General features: G+C 41.3%; 1 protein-coding gene across 2 annotated transcripts; it reads right to left on the reverse strand.

The window, feature by feature from the left end:
* Positions 1–1,267: 1,267 nt before the first annotated feature.
* Positions 1,268–17,410, reverse strand: ubxn4 (UBX domain protein 4). 2 transcript variants are annotated; one of them, XM_056410844.1, is made up of 13 exons: positions 17,216–17,410; positions 16,459–16,561; positions 14,405–14,433; positions 13,125–13,243; positions 12,647–12,788; positions 10,641–10,758; positions 10,138–10,192; positions 7,194–7,355; positions 6,257–6,372; positions 5,645–5,747; positions 4,946–5,077; positions 4,318–4,532; positions 1,268–1,966 (listed from the first exon to the last, which is right to left on the reverse strand). In XM_056410844.1, exons 1-13 carry the CDS (start codon positions 17,295–17,297, stop codon positions 1,828–1,830), a joined length of 1,515 nt encoding a protein of 504 aa, XP_056266819.1. In that variant the 5' UTR covers positions 17,298–17,410; the 3' UTR covers positions 1,268–1,827. The 2 variants fall into 2 exon arrangements, with proteins under 2 accessions (XP_056266819.1, XP_056266818.1); XM_056410843.1 differs by having other exon boundaries at positions 7,194–7,358.
* Between the last annotated feature and the right edge of the window lie 338 nt (positions 17,411–17,748).

The following is a 17,748-nucleotide window of genomic DNA, read 5'->3' on the forward strand; positions in this document are numbered from 1 at the left end:
AATGCCCGGATGTGACTTGATCCTCCCACTTTCCGGAGGATGCATCAGAGGAGATTTGTGCGTACTCTGGCCAACATATATCCCAGAATGCATTTCACCAGCAACCGGAAACAGTAGCGGAGGAGAAAATAAACTACTGACAGTTGACTTTTTATAAATACTACTGTTGTTGAGTCACGGAATGTAATTTTAGGATGTTTTGTTTATTTGACTGTAAAACATTTTTTACAGTGAATAATTTGAGTGATGATGTGGTGACGTCATCAAGTCAGCTGCTGTTCCAATCGCAGAAAGACCGCCCTCCCGTTCTCCGGAGTCTGGACTCCAAGACCAGACTACCAAGTCCAGACTCCAAAAGAAGACAAGTCTGTACTCGTGTACTTTGAATTGAGAAACGCCGAGTCTTTAGTTATCAAGCACCTCTTTATGGAACCAGCTTCCACCTTCAGTCCGGGGATGAAGCTTTCAGTGTGCTCACAGAAGAACTGCTTCTAACTAAATGTTAATCAGTGTTTAATTACCTGCAACTTTCATTTGAAAGAAAACATATTTATATATTCTCCAGAAAAGTTTGATAAACTACAGAATTTCTACTTTCATGTTCTTTTCGTGAATAACTGTCGTAATGTCTGATGTCTAATCTCAAGCTGCCATTTCCCCCTTGAAACACATTTATGTGTAGCAAACACTCGACTGGATATTGTGAAAGATTTGCGATTGCGGCGGATCAGCTTTTAGTCAGCTGGAGTGACTTGATGTAATTTGTGTCAGCACATTATCATCACTGTGCTAATATTAATAAAGCAGTTATCACTTTACGAAATACAGTTATCATCAGTCAGAGCAGCAGTGAGTTCTCCCTCTAGCCTGTTTTAAAACCTGCAACGAGTATAAACACTGTTGTGTCCTGCTAAGAGCCACAGGACATATTTCTACCAGCAGAATCCATTTAGATTCATTATTTATATTTATTAAAATTCTGATTGTGAAGTCATTATGTCATAAACCTGAATATGAACCAATCAGAACCAATGCTCAGAAAGTTTGAGCCTGTATTGTGAGCATGATCCACGATCAGAGCTCCGATCGGTTAGTGGGCACTGCCGTTGTACGAGTTGATCTTCATCACCATCTGCAGTAACCATGGTGATCTACCAGGTAAGAAGTGAACAACTGGCAACGGGTGAAACTCTGAGTTAACTCTGTAATGACTCCTAACCCCAAAACTCACTTCCTGGTACGAGGAACAAACAAGACACATTAAAGGCGCTTTTTGAAAAACAGACTGCTTTATTTTTCACTGTTGGATGAGGAGAACTACATCCATCGTCAACACACATGACACATGAGTGCCTTGGCTCCAACCGCAACAGATGCATAGTCCTCAACCAGCAGCTGCAAGCTGGATTTCATACATCGAAAACAAAAATGTCTTCGTCCCACTGTTTGGTAATAATCTGCGTGGGTCACTGGCAATTAGCCAGCCAATCACTTTTCAAAAGTTAAACGTTTCCAAAACAAAGTGACTCTCAACATAATGTGAGGCTAGGCTCAGATTTCAACATCTTCAGGTCAGGAGAACTGGTCCTTCATTTTAACGCTTCTGATCGACTGACTGAGTTGTCTAGCCTGAGCTCGGTTTGGAGACACTATCATATCATAATCTACACAAAAACACGCAGCTTAAGCCCAAAAGAGGTTCTGTTGATGGATGGATGGACCCATGCAGGCGAGGTGCAGGGCTAGGCCTAGAGATGCTAAGGAGAAGAGAACACACTGACCAGTGTGCACTGGTCACACTGGACTAATCACACTGCAGTGTCTGCGCTACATCTGCTGGGTGGAGTTCCCGTTCCAGGTGTTGTTTTCATCTTCGCTGTCCTCCTGAGTCCGGAGCTGGCAGATCTTTCCATCCTTCTTGAAGTCCTTGCTCTGCTTCTCCACAGTGTCCTTGTTGACACTTTCTCTGATAGTAGGACACAGTGAGTGAACACCACGATACAGACCAACGGACTCGGTCACATCAAAGAGTCAAACAGCAGCAAGAGGGAATCCTCCCACACTGAGCGGCTGACTTGAGTTCAGATTGGATCTCTTCCCAAAAGATTACGTCTTTATATATTAGTCAATATTTTGTCAAGAACAAATGTGAACAAAAACTATGATGAAATAGATTGGTCAACAAAAGGAACAGAGCGTACATCCATGTGCTTCGAGACTGCTATGGTTCAGATTTCACCCGTCTGAAGTCAGCAACTACAGACCGGTCTCTCTTCTTCCTTTTCTTTCCAAAACTCTGGAGCGAGTTATCTTTAACCAAGTGTCCTCCTATCTCCACAGCAACAACCTTCTTGACCCTCACCAGTCTGAATTCAAGGCCACTCAACAGAGACTGCCCTCCTTGCTGTCTCTGAGCAGCTTCACACTGCTAGAGCAGCCTCTCTCTCCTCTGTCCATAAACTTCTAGATCTTTCTGCTGCATTTGACACAGTGAACTTCTGAAGTTCTGGGACAGGGATGTCTATATGTACAGATTGTAAAGCACTCTGAGGCAAATTTTTAATTTGTGAAAATGGGCTATACAAATAAACTGAATTGAACCACCAGATCCTTATCTCCTCCCTTCAGGATCTAGGCATCTCAGGCACTGCACTCTCCCTTTTCTCATCCTACCTCAATGACTGCATTTACCAGGTAACTTGGAGAGGATCTGTGTTTGAACCTTTCCCTCTCACTACTGGGGTTCCTCAAAGCTCCGTCCTGGGTCCCCTCCTCTGCTCACTGTACCCTAATTATCTCTGCCCCTGACTGCCAGGAACCTCGGGGTGACTTTAACAGTCAACTCTCCCTGATGGCCAATATTACTGCGACAACACGTTCCTGTAGGTACATGCTGCACAACATCAGGAGAAAACATCCTCATCTTACTCAGAATGCAGCACAGGTTCTGGTCCAGGCTCTGGTCATTTCACGATTAGACAACCGGAGCTCCCTCCTGGCAGCCTTACATCCAGGACAAGGTCTAACCTAACACCCAGGACAAGGTCTAACCTTACACCCAGGACAAGGTCTAACCTAACACCCAGGACAAGGTCTAACCTTACACCCAGGACAAGGTCTAACCTAACACCCAGGACAAGGTCTAACCTAACACCCAGGACAAGGTCTAACCTTACACCCAGGACAAGGTCTAACCTGACACCCAGGACAAGGTCTAAACTTACACCCAGGACAAGGTCTAACCAGACACCCAGGACAAGGTCTAACCTTACACCCAGGACAAGGTCTAACCTAACACCCAGGACAAGGTCTAACCTTACACCCAGGACAAGGTCTAACCTGACACCCAGGACAAGGTCTAACCTGACACCCAGGACAAGGTCTAACCTTACACCCAGGACAAGGTCTAACCTGACACCCAGGACAAGGTCTAACCTTACACCCAGGACAAGGTCTAACCTGACACCCAGGACAAGGTCTAACCTGACACCCAGGACAAGGTCTAACCTGACACCCAGGACAAGGTCTAACCTGACACCCAGGACAAGGTCTAACCTTACACCCAGGACAAGGTCTAACCTTACACCCAGGACAAGGTCTAACCTGACACCCAGGACAAGGTCTAACCTTACATCCAGGATATGTCTAACCTTACACCCAGGACAAGGTCTAACCTTACATCCAGGATATGTCTAACCTTACACCCAGGACAAGGTCTAACCTTACATCCCAGCCTGTTCACTCCGCTTGGCATCTACCAATCGACTTGTGACTCAATCTCTTCGAGCTAATCACTTGACTAAATCAAGACTGTTTGTGCTTCAGTGGCACTTGAATGGCACTTACTTATGGTATTACTTATGGTTTTACTTATGGTATTACTGATGGTATTTCTTTAGTTTGGCTTTCTTGAAAAAATGGTACTTTCTTGAATCTTGTTGTTCCGAGTTAGTACTCTTGGTTGAAGGCACTTATTGTTATGGACAAAAGCCTCAGCTAAATGACATGTACTGTAATGTAATTGCAGGCAGTGCGTCTGTCAGTTAGATATCTGCCACTTCTCGTCACAATCAGAATTTTCTAGCTCCTCAATTCAGTCATTTTGTTGCCACTTATTGTTGACGCTCATGTGGTGGACAACATTTTACATCACATTTAAAAGACATTATATTATTATACATTACAGAGGAATTTCAAACAGATTGGGTTTGGATCCGAGTCTGTGTATCAGTGGGGCCTGATGGACACAAACTGGTGAACCGTAACTCCCAAATGTTCCCATAATGCAGACTACATGTACTTGGATCTGAAATGTACCTCTTTGCTTTGTCGGAGGCCGATGCCAAGTTGGTGTAGGAGCCGGATGGCTGGCCGGAGCCTCTGGATGCTGCTCCAGGGGGAGGCGTGGTAGCAAACAGGAAGGAGCTGAGGAATCTCCACACAGCAAGCAAAGGGTAGAGGAGTGTGCCCAGGACAGCCCAGATACCACCATCAGAGGACTGGACCACTGTGTTGGTGGGCCTGCTTGACTGCTAGAAGGAAGAGCATCCAAATATTGTCGATAAGGAATGGTTCAACATATGCTAACCTCATCCAGACTCCAGCACTGCACTTAAGGCACCAATATGGGACTGAACATCATTTGTCAACATGTTGAAGTATTTCTTCAAGTGCCAATGTTGAAGAACGTCCAAGTATAGCATGCCGGCCTACAGCCTCACTCTGTTCTTCACCATCTTGATTTCCTGCCAGCTACATAGATGTCTAATCTGTTTTATTTACTTTAATGTCTTTTAGGTAATTAAGTGGAAGACACATATTTTCCCGTTATTTACAGACGACGAGATTAAGTTAGGAGCACTGCACTAATAATCTCCAATCCCCTTTGGTGATAAATAGATGACCATTGCCTGTGGTTCTGGAAGGGGAACTCTGGCCTACTCACTGGCAGAAGCACGATGGAAGCACTTGGAGCCAGTTCCAGCTCCAGCAGAGTCTTGTCCAAGTCTTCACTGGTGAACTCCCGCCGAGGGAACATGGTCGCCAGGGAGAAGTTCCCGTAGCGCTTTCCCACTTCCTGTGACAGAACCAGCACAAAACCTTACACAGACGACGTAACCGTCTGATGTGGAAACACTGGTTCACAGAGATTCTTCAACACCAGGGACCTGTATCACTATTATTATGCTGTCATGGGCTTGATGAAGGTTCTTTGGCTCACTGTTAACCTTGGTTCATCGCCATGGTAACCTAGGACTACTGACTCACCAGAGATTCATTATTAGATTTTTCTGGAACTTAGGAGCTGTATGTGTCTATGTGCTCGTGTACTAGTACTCCTGTGAGATGTCAACAGACGTTTATGTGCCGTTATAACAGTAATATTACATTTTCAGCTATAGACTTTTATGTCAGATACTTTGAAACTGTAGACTCCAGTTCTGTGTCTAAGTATTTATTTTAGAATAAGTGTGAGGAAGGCAATGTGTGTAAATATCAAAGAATATCCGAATGGTACACCTCAACAATGTACCCCACTAAACAGCTGTGCACTACTGATTTAAACTGCGAAACATAAAAAAAACACGTGACAATCAAACATTCCAACGAGCAGAAGCACAGCACGAACATATTGTGGTCAGACCTGAACAGCAAAGTGACGCGCCTCCTGCAGTCTGCTCTGTGAGGGGAACTGGTTGGAGAAGGAGGAGCCGTCTGGGAGGCGGAACTGTATCCTCGCCATGGTACTGATAAAACACACATAAATTTTTTTGTATTACTGTTTATTATTTATATCACTTGTTTTTAAATTGTTTACTGGACCAGACCAAGGGAAGCAATTATATTTTGTTGCATTTTAATTATTGTCTGGTTCGTGATAAACAGCTTTCAGCTCTTCAATTGATCATTTGAAAGTTTCACAACTCAAACTTAACTTCTTTTAGCACCTCTATTTCAGACGCCTTTTCAGCTTCTTTCACTTTTTAAATTTTGACCGCACTTCAACAGTTTCAATATTTATTTAGTTTTTCAAATGTCTCATCTGCTCATTTTTAGCAATGAATGCAATTTCTTCCGAAAATTTAGCATTATATATGTCAAAATGTCTTTTGTGGAAAAGGAATAAACATATTTGGTTTAAATGTTGATATATGCATTGATAATGGTTTGGGCTACAAAACAAATGAATAGACGTCCTGCAGTGCTGGCAGCTACAACATGTACAGTTTATGTATGAATGACTTGTCTCCTTTACCTCCTCTCCCGGACCACTGCCTCCCTCCGATCCTTGTAGTCTGCCTGTCTGGCCTGCTTGGCAGTCTTCTCCTCCTCCTGGGTTTTGGAATAACGTGCTGCTCTGTCAGCTCGGTCCTGCAGGACAGAAGGACAAAGCTTAAATCTATACAATATGTCTGCATTGCTTAAACAGAATGCTTCAAATTAAGGCTGGTAATCTCATGTTATTTTATTCAGGCATTCTTGCCTTGGGAGAACTTAAAATCACAGGAATACTTTGAGTATCATCCAAATCTTATCTAATAATACCAGCGTTTTATAACAGACTGGGATTGGGCCTTAGTTTGCAGTTGCAATTAGGACGTCACCACCATCGATTGCCATTTAGGAAAATTCACAGTTTCTCGGTATTCCCAATTATGAACAGTAATTCTTTCTAATAGGCCTTTAGCAAATTACATAAAAGTTTATCATCATCACATATTTCCTTTGATTTGCATAAAACACAATTCAAATTATTAGTAAAATAAATGACTGCAATTTTTGATGTCTTGTAAACTGCCGAGAGCAAGTTAGGAAGTTTAACAGATAATAATTCATCTTTAGCATTTAATCATGTTGCTGGGAAACACAAATTTTACATGATTATATTTGACTTTTTTCATACTAAGATGGTGGAATTACTCCGTGGTTCACGTGACTCGGGTCATTTTATATCCAAAATGCTCCCACTGCTGACTTATGCACTTTATGGCAGATATACGGTTACAGTGTTGGTTTCCTGTAAATATTTACAGTAACGGTCTAGATGAGTGGCAACATTCTCTCTAACACACAAACCATCACCCAGGAGAGTGTGTTTGTGAATGAGAGCCACAAGAGAAGCGAAAGCTTTTTCACTTCCACATGTTATCCTGCCAGCTGGGATGTGAACTTGAGGAGACAGACAAGCTTACCAAGGCAATCTGCCGTTTGACCCGGTCCCTGGCAGCCTTCTCCTCGGCCTTCTCCCTGTTCCTTTCATCCAGGAGTCGCTTGGTTCTCTCCACTTCTCGTTGCTTCTTCAAGTCTTGCACATCCTTCCCCATCTTCCGCTGCTCTACCTCCGCCTTGATCTCCTTCTGAATCACAGGCAACACACATGTAGGTCAGGGGCCCTGTTGGAATCCACTGGCACAACGTCTGTAAACTAACTGCCTTTGTAAAAACAATTAAACACTATGTACGTCTTTGTATTTAACATACCTGCAAACTCATGAGGGGTGAAAAAGGTGACAACGGGGGGGGGGGGGGGGGGTGCAGGTGATTTTTTTTTTTTTTTTTTCACCACACCACATCCACGTTGTTTGAAGCCTCAAAGATTTTAGAACCACAACTACAGTCATTTTATTGTTCTGACCACAAATCTAAATAATGATAATAAACAGTTTAAGAACAAAAGGTTCTCCGCTCTGACTCAGCCCTATAATGATAGTAATAACAAATATACATTGTCATTATATATAATATGGTTAAAGTCATTCATGAACCAACTTCCTTTTTTTGCCTGAACAGTCCTCATGGACTTCTCCCTGAATCTGTTCTGTCTCTACCTGTTTGTCACGATACTCATATTATAACTTCTATACATATTACATACCTGCCATAAATATCATGATACCCGATACCAGAATTCAATACACCATACAAACAATATGGTACCATAATTACGAGACTGGTATATTTATCTATAATAGTAATAAATAAAACATCTGTATGGTTCACTTTTTACCAACTTTTTCAACACTTAACAAATGACAGTAACAGGGCTCTCAAGTTTTGAAGACAGGCAAGCGTGAGATTTCCATCAGCACCCGATACAGCTGACCGTTGCGCGCGCCGGCATTGAGCCGAAAAGAGTTGTTGACGGGGGGGGCGCTAGTGACTATTTCTACTCCGAGAAAAGTTGTTGACGGGGGGGGAGAAGTTCTCCTCTCCCAAATTGAGTTGGTTCCATAATGGACTGAACCAACTCTATTATTTGGGAGGGGTGAACTTCCTCTCATGGTACAACCCATGCAGATTGCTGCGGTGTCAGAATGCGGAACGTGTGTAGCCCACTTTAAGAAAAGATGGACTAACCTGACAAATGTCAACAAATAAAATTCTCGACCGGCCCAGAAGTGAAGCGGCCCACCGGGAACTCTCCCGATTCTCCCGATTACCCACCCCGGGCCTGCATGTTGGTGTGTAAATAGGATCAATACAGAAAATTACAGGGTGGCGGGCGGAGATTTCAGGGGGGCGGGGCGCCACCCTGTTATAATGGTTGGGGAAACACTGTATGTATATGTATATATATATTAGGGCTGTGAAACGATTACAAATTTTAATCGGATTAATCACAGGTTTTTGTGGATTAATCATGATTAATCACATATTACCGATATTCTCGGTATATTTTGTGAGAACATAGAGATTTATGACAAAAGACGGATATATACATTTATACATTCTTCTATACAATGGTGCTGCAACTCAGCAGTTATTTAGCAGTTTTCTTCCATATGGAACATTAATACATCTTCATCCTAAACAGAATGTTTAACCCTCCTGTTACCTTTCGGGTCAATTTGACCCCATTCAATGTTTAATGTCGGTGTTCTTTGGGGTCAATTTGACCCCAGGCTGTTTTTCACTGTGTCAAACATATCAGAAATATCAACTTTTTTATTTATTTAAAGGGCTATTTAGGTAGTCAACAAACAAACATAAAGGACCTCACACTTAAACTTGGGAAGCAATATTAATTCTAATAATTTTCTGGAGGTTTTAATTGCTGGGGTCAAATTGACCCCGAGGGTAAAATATGTTAGTAAATGTAAAGGTAACAGGAGGGTTAAACAGAGCATTTTTCTCTTGTTTGTCAACCATTAACTCCACCATGATACAATCTAAAGGCGGACAGATTGACAAGTGACTTTTTTTTTGCTCGGTCCCGATGCGCGCGCACGGAGCTCTGTGGCGCGCGAGACGGAGATCGTTAAGTGTTCACGCAACGCGTAGAGACAGAAATGACATGCTGCTGTGGAGATATGATCAACAACAGACGTTTAGTTTAATAAAAGAACAAAGACGTGCTATAGAGAACATGTCAGGGGGAGGGCCAATCTCTTTAATGTCATGCGATCTACCAACACTACGCCGCGATCGACTGGCAGGTCGCGATCGACGTGTTGAGACCCCTGATCTACAGGAAGTAAAAGTCGTAACAAGGTTTCCATAGGTGAACCTGCGGAAGGATCATTACCGATGAACAGACCGTCTGCATGAGAGCGGACAGAGTTCCGATTGAAGTGGTGTATTGGAAGCTCATTTTGCAAGTGACTTTTTTTTCGTCCCGACGACCAACAACAGACGGATTGGAAGCTCATTCTGCGAATGCGTTAAATGCGCTAAAAAAAAATAACTAGTTAAACCTGTAATTGGATTAACTGAGTTAACGCGTTATTTTTCACAGCACTAATATATATATATATATAGAGATAGAGAGATAGATATGCTGGTCGGTTCACAACGACAATTTAGAGTCGAATCAACTCAAGACCCAGATATCAAGAGACAAGTGACTGTTATACATGTTCATTAACAGGAGCAGTAAAGCTCAGATATATGTTGACCATGTGCCTCAGTGATGATGTAATGGACACAGGCTGCAGTACTTCGCTGGTGATTACACTGAGCTTCCCTCAGAGCTGTTGTTTTCACCGTCGCTGGTCGACAGCAACATTAAGCAAGAGGAGTTCAGGGCCCACCATACATCCAGCTTAACACTGCAGATGGAGGGTTTTGGGGGGAATCTAATCATGTGGCTGGTCAGTAACAAACTATTGAGTGCCCAAAACATGCTTGTCTCCTTACCTCTTCTTCACCTTTCTTCTTTTGTTCTTGTCTTCCCTCCAGTTTCTTAGTTAACCTGAATATAATTGATAACCTTTAGAATGATAATTATAACAATGACATGCTACTGCCGTCCTCACGTTGAGTGATTTCTGTTTTAATTCATCACAACTTTCGGAGTTAAAATATTCTGGACTGAACCTTTAGGTTGATTGGATGTTTAAACTTTGGGTTATGTGCGATTGATTGATGTTGAATGTTAATAAGATGGAGTTACTTACTTTAATATGAGTAAAGTCATGAGAGTTATAAAGGCTTACTGATAGATAGCCTTACTAGCTGTACTGAAATTCAGTATCCCGGCAAATTAGCTACTACTAAGACAGAAATGCTGGCAACTGAAAATGAGACAGCATGCTTACCGGAGCCCATCATCAGACCCTTGTTGTGTGTATTGTGTCATCTATATTGTGCCAACACATCAACAAAAAGCAGATTTTCTGTCTAGAATGTTGAGTGCTTACCTTTCCACCTTAGCATCCAGCTTATCTTCACTCTGAGAGGCATGATCTGAAGATGCATCCTCTGCAGGAGTCACTGTGGATCGAAGACTGCCATCATCTACTGGACTGGAGAGGCAATCTACGTGGACATAACCGAGTTAACTCTGCTTATCGACGCATTGTTAGCACAAAGCAAACAAAGTATATCCATCCTTCATCGACTTACATATCCAAAGGTCTCTCACAATGATAAGATTCATTGTTAGAAATTAAAACATTTTAATTGTATTTTTCTGTTCTTTTTATGCCACACATTGGTGCTGTTGCATTTGGCTTTGCAACTAGGCCTTAATTCCATGTTGTCCATATTGCATTTCAATTTCAACAGCTCATTGAAATGATGCAGTTGTGGCAAGGGAGAGGCAATTCATTATTTGCTCTTCCACCACGCTCAGGGTGAAAAGGAATCTCCCAGAAGCTAGACTGCTATATATCTATGGTGAGGTGGGCAAAACATTTTACTTGTGTAGCCGAGCTACACAAGTAAAACTAGAATGGGCACTCGGTAGAGCGCATACCTTCGCATATCACAAGATTGGGCATTGAATTATGAACATTTTGGCATTAGTTGCATGCCAATTGGATACAAATTGACCGTGCTATGGCAAAAAGAAGATTTTGACCTTTTCATGACCTTGACCCGATTGATCCCAAAATCTAATCAAATGCTCCCCGGATAATAACCAATCATCCCACCAAATGTCATGCGATTCAAGAAGATTTTGACCTATTCATGACCTTGACCTTTGACCCGATCGATCCCAAAATCTAATCAAATGGTCCCCGGATAATAACCAATAATCCCACCAAATTTCATACGATTCGGTTTAACACTTTTTGTGTTATGCGAGTAACACGCATACAAATAAATAAATAAATGGTGATCAAAACATAACCTTCCGCATTTTCAATGCGAAGGTAATAATCAGACTTGGGCACAACAGTTCTAAAGATCCCTAAAGAAATCCAAACAAACGGACCAAGTGGACCCAAGAAAAGAACACCGGCACAATGTCAGTAATATGACAGCTGGCTAATGCTAACGTCAGCTAGCGTTATCTGTTTGTTTGCCAGTAATATTTTGATAGAGATGCTACCCAATAAAGCTTTGTTTATACACATGGCTCTGTGGCACGAGCTAAGAGCAGACACAAAGGCGTTTCTACTCCGTTTATAGTCTATGAAATGCCAGAGGGTGTAAAAAATAAATGTGAAGCAGCAAGACGACAACGAGCGTACCATCGAAATGCCATAAACCAACCTCCAGAATGTTGAAGAATTATAATTAACTGTAAACTCATATTTATGGCCTACTTTAATGCCTTCGTACAAGCCCAGTAGAGAGAGAAGTCACAGAATAAATGCATTATAATGAACCAAAAGTTGAATATCCTCAAGACCTCCAGTTGCTAAAGCATATGTGAACAAATAGGCCTTCATCTTCACACATGTGAATAGTGCTTTTATTAGTGAATATTTATGACAATCACATCTGAAAAGTACCGTGCATCACTTAAACAAATCTAAAAGAACTATCTGTGCCGCTGTGTTCACAACATAAAAGCATCATATAGCACCTGTGTCAATTTGAAAGGGAAACATGTGAGCATATGAGACTGATCGGCAGGTCACCCATCATGGGCTGACAACAAGCTGGTTTGGACCATCTCTTATCCATACTGAGAGACTCTTTAAAATGTGCACTAGTATCATATTCAAACCATCTCATCTCTTGAACTTCTATGAAGGCTTGCTCTAAACACCTATAAATACTTTTGCATAAGGATGAATGATTACTGGACACTGAGGAAGGCATAGCCCAATTATCTGTGTCTTTTACTCCCCCATGCTGAAAATTAAAACTGATTAAAGTAGTCAATTGCAAAATTAAGAAAAGTACCAAAAAGTAAATGTGGTGCAGAAAACAACTTTTCAAACTTACAAAACGTGATCCAGGCCACTCTCACCTTCTGCTGTTTGTGTTATTGTTGCAGGTTCTGTGGCTGAGGCTCCAGCTGGGACTGGAGCTGTGCTATCAAGTGGCGTGTTCTCCACAGGACCACTTGCCTCTGGTAGAACTTTCTCATCTCCAATCTGTTGAGCATGCATCTGTCAGAAAAACAAGGAGAAAGATCATTACTAGAATAGAACCACGTAGATTCAGGAGCTTTCGTGGCAGTGTAGGAGGGTCGGCCTTATATCTAGGGGTTGGACATATCTTAATTCAACTATGGCAAAGTCATAGTTTGGGCACCATGAATGTCTGTATATAATTTCATGGTGATCCAATAAACAAAAAAAATTAAAAGAATACTGCGATATTTCCAACCAACATTGACATCCCCAGAACTGCCAGCAAGTGCTCTTCAAAAACATGTGAAATGTGTGAAAGAAAAAGAAAAAACTACCTGCAAATCACACAGTTTACAACCTTTGTTGCCATACCTGCTTAACTTTGTTGATTCTTTTCATCAGTTCTTCAGCAGACACACTGCCAGCAATGACCTCCAGGGGAATCCCATTCTCCCCAATAAAGAAGCTAGAGGGTACGCACACAACTGGATCTTCACATGGGGAGGGGGGGGGGGGTTAAGGAACAAGCTGGATGACATTTAGTTGTGTTTACATAATCAGTATACATTGCACTCTTTACTGCTCATATACCATTCCACCAGTCGAAAAAAAAAAACTGAAAGTAGTGACAATAAATGTCAATTTATGAGATGAAATGTCTGACTCAAAGTACGAAATTAAGTCTGGGAAATTAATCAAACAGAAAAAATGTTTTAATGTATACTTAAAGGTGAAATGTATAGTGTGTGTAACTGCACAATATAATAATTTCAACTTCAATGGCTGAAATGATAGACTGACTGCTGGCAGTGTTTATTTTTACTCTGTATATTTAGTATTTAGTATTAGTATTGTTATATTGTGTTTTATATTTATTTTCTATTAATGCTCTGATGTGCACCGCTGCTGTGATTTTTGAAATTTCCCCACTGTGGGACTAATAATGGAATATCAAATCAAATCAAATATAGATATGGTGAGGTGGGCAAAACATTTTGTAACTTAGCTACACAAGTAAGAGAATCAAACTTGGGCACAATGGCCTCTGAATATCCTTAAAGAAATCCAAACAAAAGGACCAACTGGACCCAAGAAAAGAACACCGGCATGATCAGTATGTCAGTAATATGACAGCTGGCTAACGTCAACGTCAGCTAGCGTTATGCGTTTGTTTGCCAGGTGATATTTCTGACTTTACCCCGACTGTGATAGAGATACCCAAACAAGTATCATGTCAGCTCGGGATATCTCTATTATCACATCTACTCGGGACATCTATCTACATTATGTAGACTTTTGCCAGAAAAGACGATATTGTTAATGGTTGAGGCATTGTATCTATTGGATTCAATTCAGTTTATTTTGTGTAGTCCAAAATCACAAATTTGTCTCAAGAGTGCTTTCCAATCTGTACACATACGATGAATCTAGTTTTATGCATTATCTGATAAAAGTGAGGTTCATAGTCTAAAACATGCAAAGGCAGCGCCCTGAATCTTATAAGACAGTAGTCACGCCAGTGAAGAGTATCTATTGGTCCACTGAATGTAATGGAACTATCAACTTTCCTCTGAGATAAGTCAGTAAAAGTAGCTCCACAATAATTCATCCCAAGAAGACAGTGTAAATACTGAGGACAACAAAAAAGATACAGATCTGAGAGAACTGCACACATGGCTCGCTGTGGAAAAAATGTTGGAGCATCATACATTGGATCTTAATACAGATTAAAACATTCATAAACTAGAATGGGTACTCGGTAGAGCGCATACCTTCGCATATCACAAGATTGGGCATTGAATTATGAACATTTTGGCATTAGTTGCATGCCAATTGGACAAAAATGTATCGTGCTATGGTAAAAAAAGAGTTTGACCTTTCCATGACCTTGACCTTTGACCCGATTGATCCCAAAATCTAATCAAATGGTCCCCGGATAATAACCAATCATCCCACCAAATTCCATGTGATTCAAGAAGATTTGACCTGTTCATGACCTTTGACCTTGACCTTTGACCCGATTGATCCCAAAATCTAATCAACTGGTCCCCGGATAATAAACAATCATCCCACCAAATTTCACGCGATTCGGTTCAATACTTTTTGAGTTCTGCGAAAGATTTTGACCTGTTCATGACCTTTGACCTTGACCTTTGACCCAATCGATCCCAGAATCTAATCAACTGGTCCCCGGATAATAAACAATCATCCCACCAAATTGCATGCGATTCGGTTCAATACTTTGAGTTTTGCGAATAACACGCATACAAATAAATAAATAAATAAATACACGGCGATCAAAACATAACCTTCCGGCATTTTCAATGCGAAGGTAATAAGTTTCTCTGGTGGCTTTACAGACTCTATCTCTCTCTCATTTTCTCTGGCTCCATCTATTAGAAAACCTGTGTGAATTAAGCCACCTGGGAGAACCTCCTCCACCTCAGTGACCCTGTCCATGGAGCAGCTGCTGAAGCCATCACCGTCCGCCGTTTTGTTTTCCTCACTTACTATTAGTCTGTATATTTAGCAGACTGTTTGCCTGATGACATTAGCATAATGTGCTGTGTATTTATGAATCCCACTGCTATGCTTGGCAAGACTCATCCTCTGCAGCATTCACATTCAAATCCAATTCAATTCAGTTTATTTTGTATAGCACATTCTCACAAATTACAAATTTTCCTCAGAGGGCTTTACAATCTCTACATATAGACATGCTAAGATTGGTCAGGCGTCCATGCTGTTATGCAGCTAAGTGGGCTTGGTTTAGATGCTGTTCTGTGTGTGTTGCTGCTCTAGTGCAACATTGTGTAGCTTTGTTTTGTTAGCACCAGTTAGAGTGATGAAAAGACTTTGCAGCTAGGACTGGTCCATATGGAGAAAATAAAATTTAACAGTATATTTTAGCAAATAGCTTGATATCTTCATTAAATATTGTAGGGTTGACTATTGGTGCGTTCACAACATGTTGAAAGCTAATGAAGTTTGTATTAATGTAACATTTCTTCTTCTTAAAGACAACTTATATTGCGTAAAATGGCACTCAAGATGTCCCATTTAAGTTAACCCTCCTGTTACCTTCAAATGTACTAACATCTTTTACCCTTACGGTCAATTTGACCACAGCCATTAAAACCTCCAGAAAATGATTAGAATTAATATTGTTTCCCAAGTTTAAGTGTGAGGTACTTTGTTTGTTTGTTGACCACCTAAACAGCCCTTTAAATAAATAAAAAAGTTTATATTTCTTATATGTTTTACACAGTGAAAAACAACCTGGGGTCAAATTGACCACAAAGACCACCGATGTGTACAAGTTGTGTACAGAACATTGAAAACATATCATCACGTGAATTTGATGTTTTCCCAGTTGTCCCCAATAAATTAGGAAAAATCGTGAAATATGAAGCAAAAAAAATGTCAATCATTTTTTTAGAGACGTTAAACATTAAATGGGGTCAAATTGACCCCAAAGGTAATAGGAGGGTTAATCTAACAACTTTCGAGACCAATCATTTTTAAATTGAAGGCCACGCAAACCCCTGAATTATGTACACTAGCAACTCATAAAACAATGCTTATTGCAAACTACTCAAAGAATCTTCCCCAGACAAATCGATTGTTCAGGTTTCAGGAACATAAAGCTGCTTATGGGACAATGATGAGTATATTTTGAATACAGTAAAATCCAGTACTTGTGTACCTCTTGGCATCGACGTTGATAGCCACATAACAGTTCTTTGCTTCCTCGGACACTTTGTCATCCTCCCAGCTGGAGATCAGCTGTGCGGACTGTTCATCTTTCCCTGAGAACAGACAGCAGTGAGTTCAGTTACAGCTCCCGACACATTCATTTCCAGTCGTGTTAGAAGTCTCGATACTTCATGAAAAGCTGCGATGTTGAAAGAGCTAACCAACTGACGTCACTGCTAATGACGATGCCTATGATTAAATAATGAACCACTTACTCGTGGTGACGTTTTACTTCACCTGGCGAGGATAAGATGGTTTACTTGAACGTTACTAGTCCAACCAGCTCTCTCCGATCCTAATCTAACCAAAGTCACACCAACAATCTATTTGTACAAACATTTAGCTCGACTACGGACATCAACTGGCCCGTGCTGTGTCTCGCGTCACCTTAATCTGGTTCGGCTCTTCTGGAGAGTGTTAGACATTCATTTACCATAACGCTGTCTTTCCATAGGCCAGTAACCACTACAAGCGAATGTAAAACGTTAATGTTAGCAGCTGACTCATTGTCTAGGTTACTGTTTCTGTCCTCTTGTGCCAGCCTACTCAAACATGCATAGCGACACGTATTACTCCTTTGGCAGCTAACTAGCTGCTAAGGTTTAGTACGACGGCAACAACCACAGCTAGCTGGCTAGCACACTAGCACGAGAGCTGCTGTATCACTCGTTATCTATGGAGGCTAGCTAGCTAACCGACGCACCTACCTGTAATGACAACCACAAAGACTGAGCCCCGCTGCTTAGCTAAGTTAATGGCATCAGGAATTGAGCCCTCAAACCAAAGCATCTTTACTGTCTGTATTTTCTGTCTCTGGTTCGGTGACACAATGATTCACCGAAACGACATAAATTTATGAAGCGAGGTCAGTCTGTCAGCTTCTACATCCGAGCCTGATCGTCCAGCAGTGCGCTGAGTAGCGGGCAGGAGTGAGTACGACAGGTCAGGAACAAACACACGTCATGTCTCAGACTAAATGCAGGCCTATGTTTCTATTTACTTCAACACACGCATACAATGATACAATGAAAGTAGACGACATTTTGGGGGGGAATTTAGCACTTTTGCAGCAAAATAACATGTTCATCAATCAGATGAATACATTAAAAGGAAAAAGAAGAAGGGCATGATAGCGTGATCAGCAATTTACTTTAGCATACATGTCCCTTGGTTTGCTAGGTAGCGTAGTTCTTCTCATAATGTAAATAAAGTGTACATATAAACATTAACATATACATCA

The sequence above is a fragment of the Pseudoliparis swirei genome, unplaced genomic scaffold (genome assembly GCF_029220125.1).
Source record: "Pseudoliparis swirei isolate HS2019 ecotype Mariana Trench unplaced genomic scaffold, NWPU_hadal_v1 hadal_28, whole genome shotgun sequence".
NCBI lineage: Eukaryota > Metazoa > Chordata > Actinopteri > Perciformes > Liparidae > Pseudoliparis > Pseudoliparis swirei.

What these genes read in the sequence shown, in the direction of transcription:
- ubxn4 (XM_056410843.1), bottom strand. Translation starts at nt 17,297, where the DNA reads ATGCTTTGGTTTGAGGGCTCAATTCCTGATGCCATTAACTTAGCTAAG. An exon ending in GAATCAACAAAGTTAAGCAG is followed by an intron (nt 12,789 to 13,124) that starts GTATGGCAACAA and finishes TTTTTCTGACAG; the next exon opens with ATGCATGCTCAACAGATTGG. An exon ending in CGCGTCACTTTGCTGTTCAG is followed by an intron (nt 5,078 to 5,644) that starts GTCTGACCACAA and finishes GTTCTGTCACAG; the next exon opens with GAAGTGGGAAAGCGCTACGG.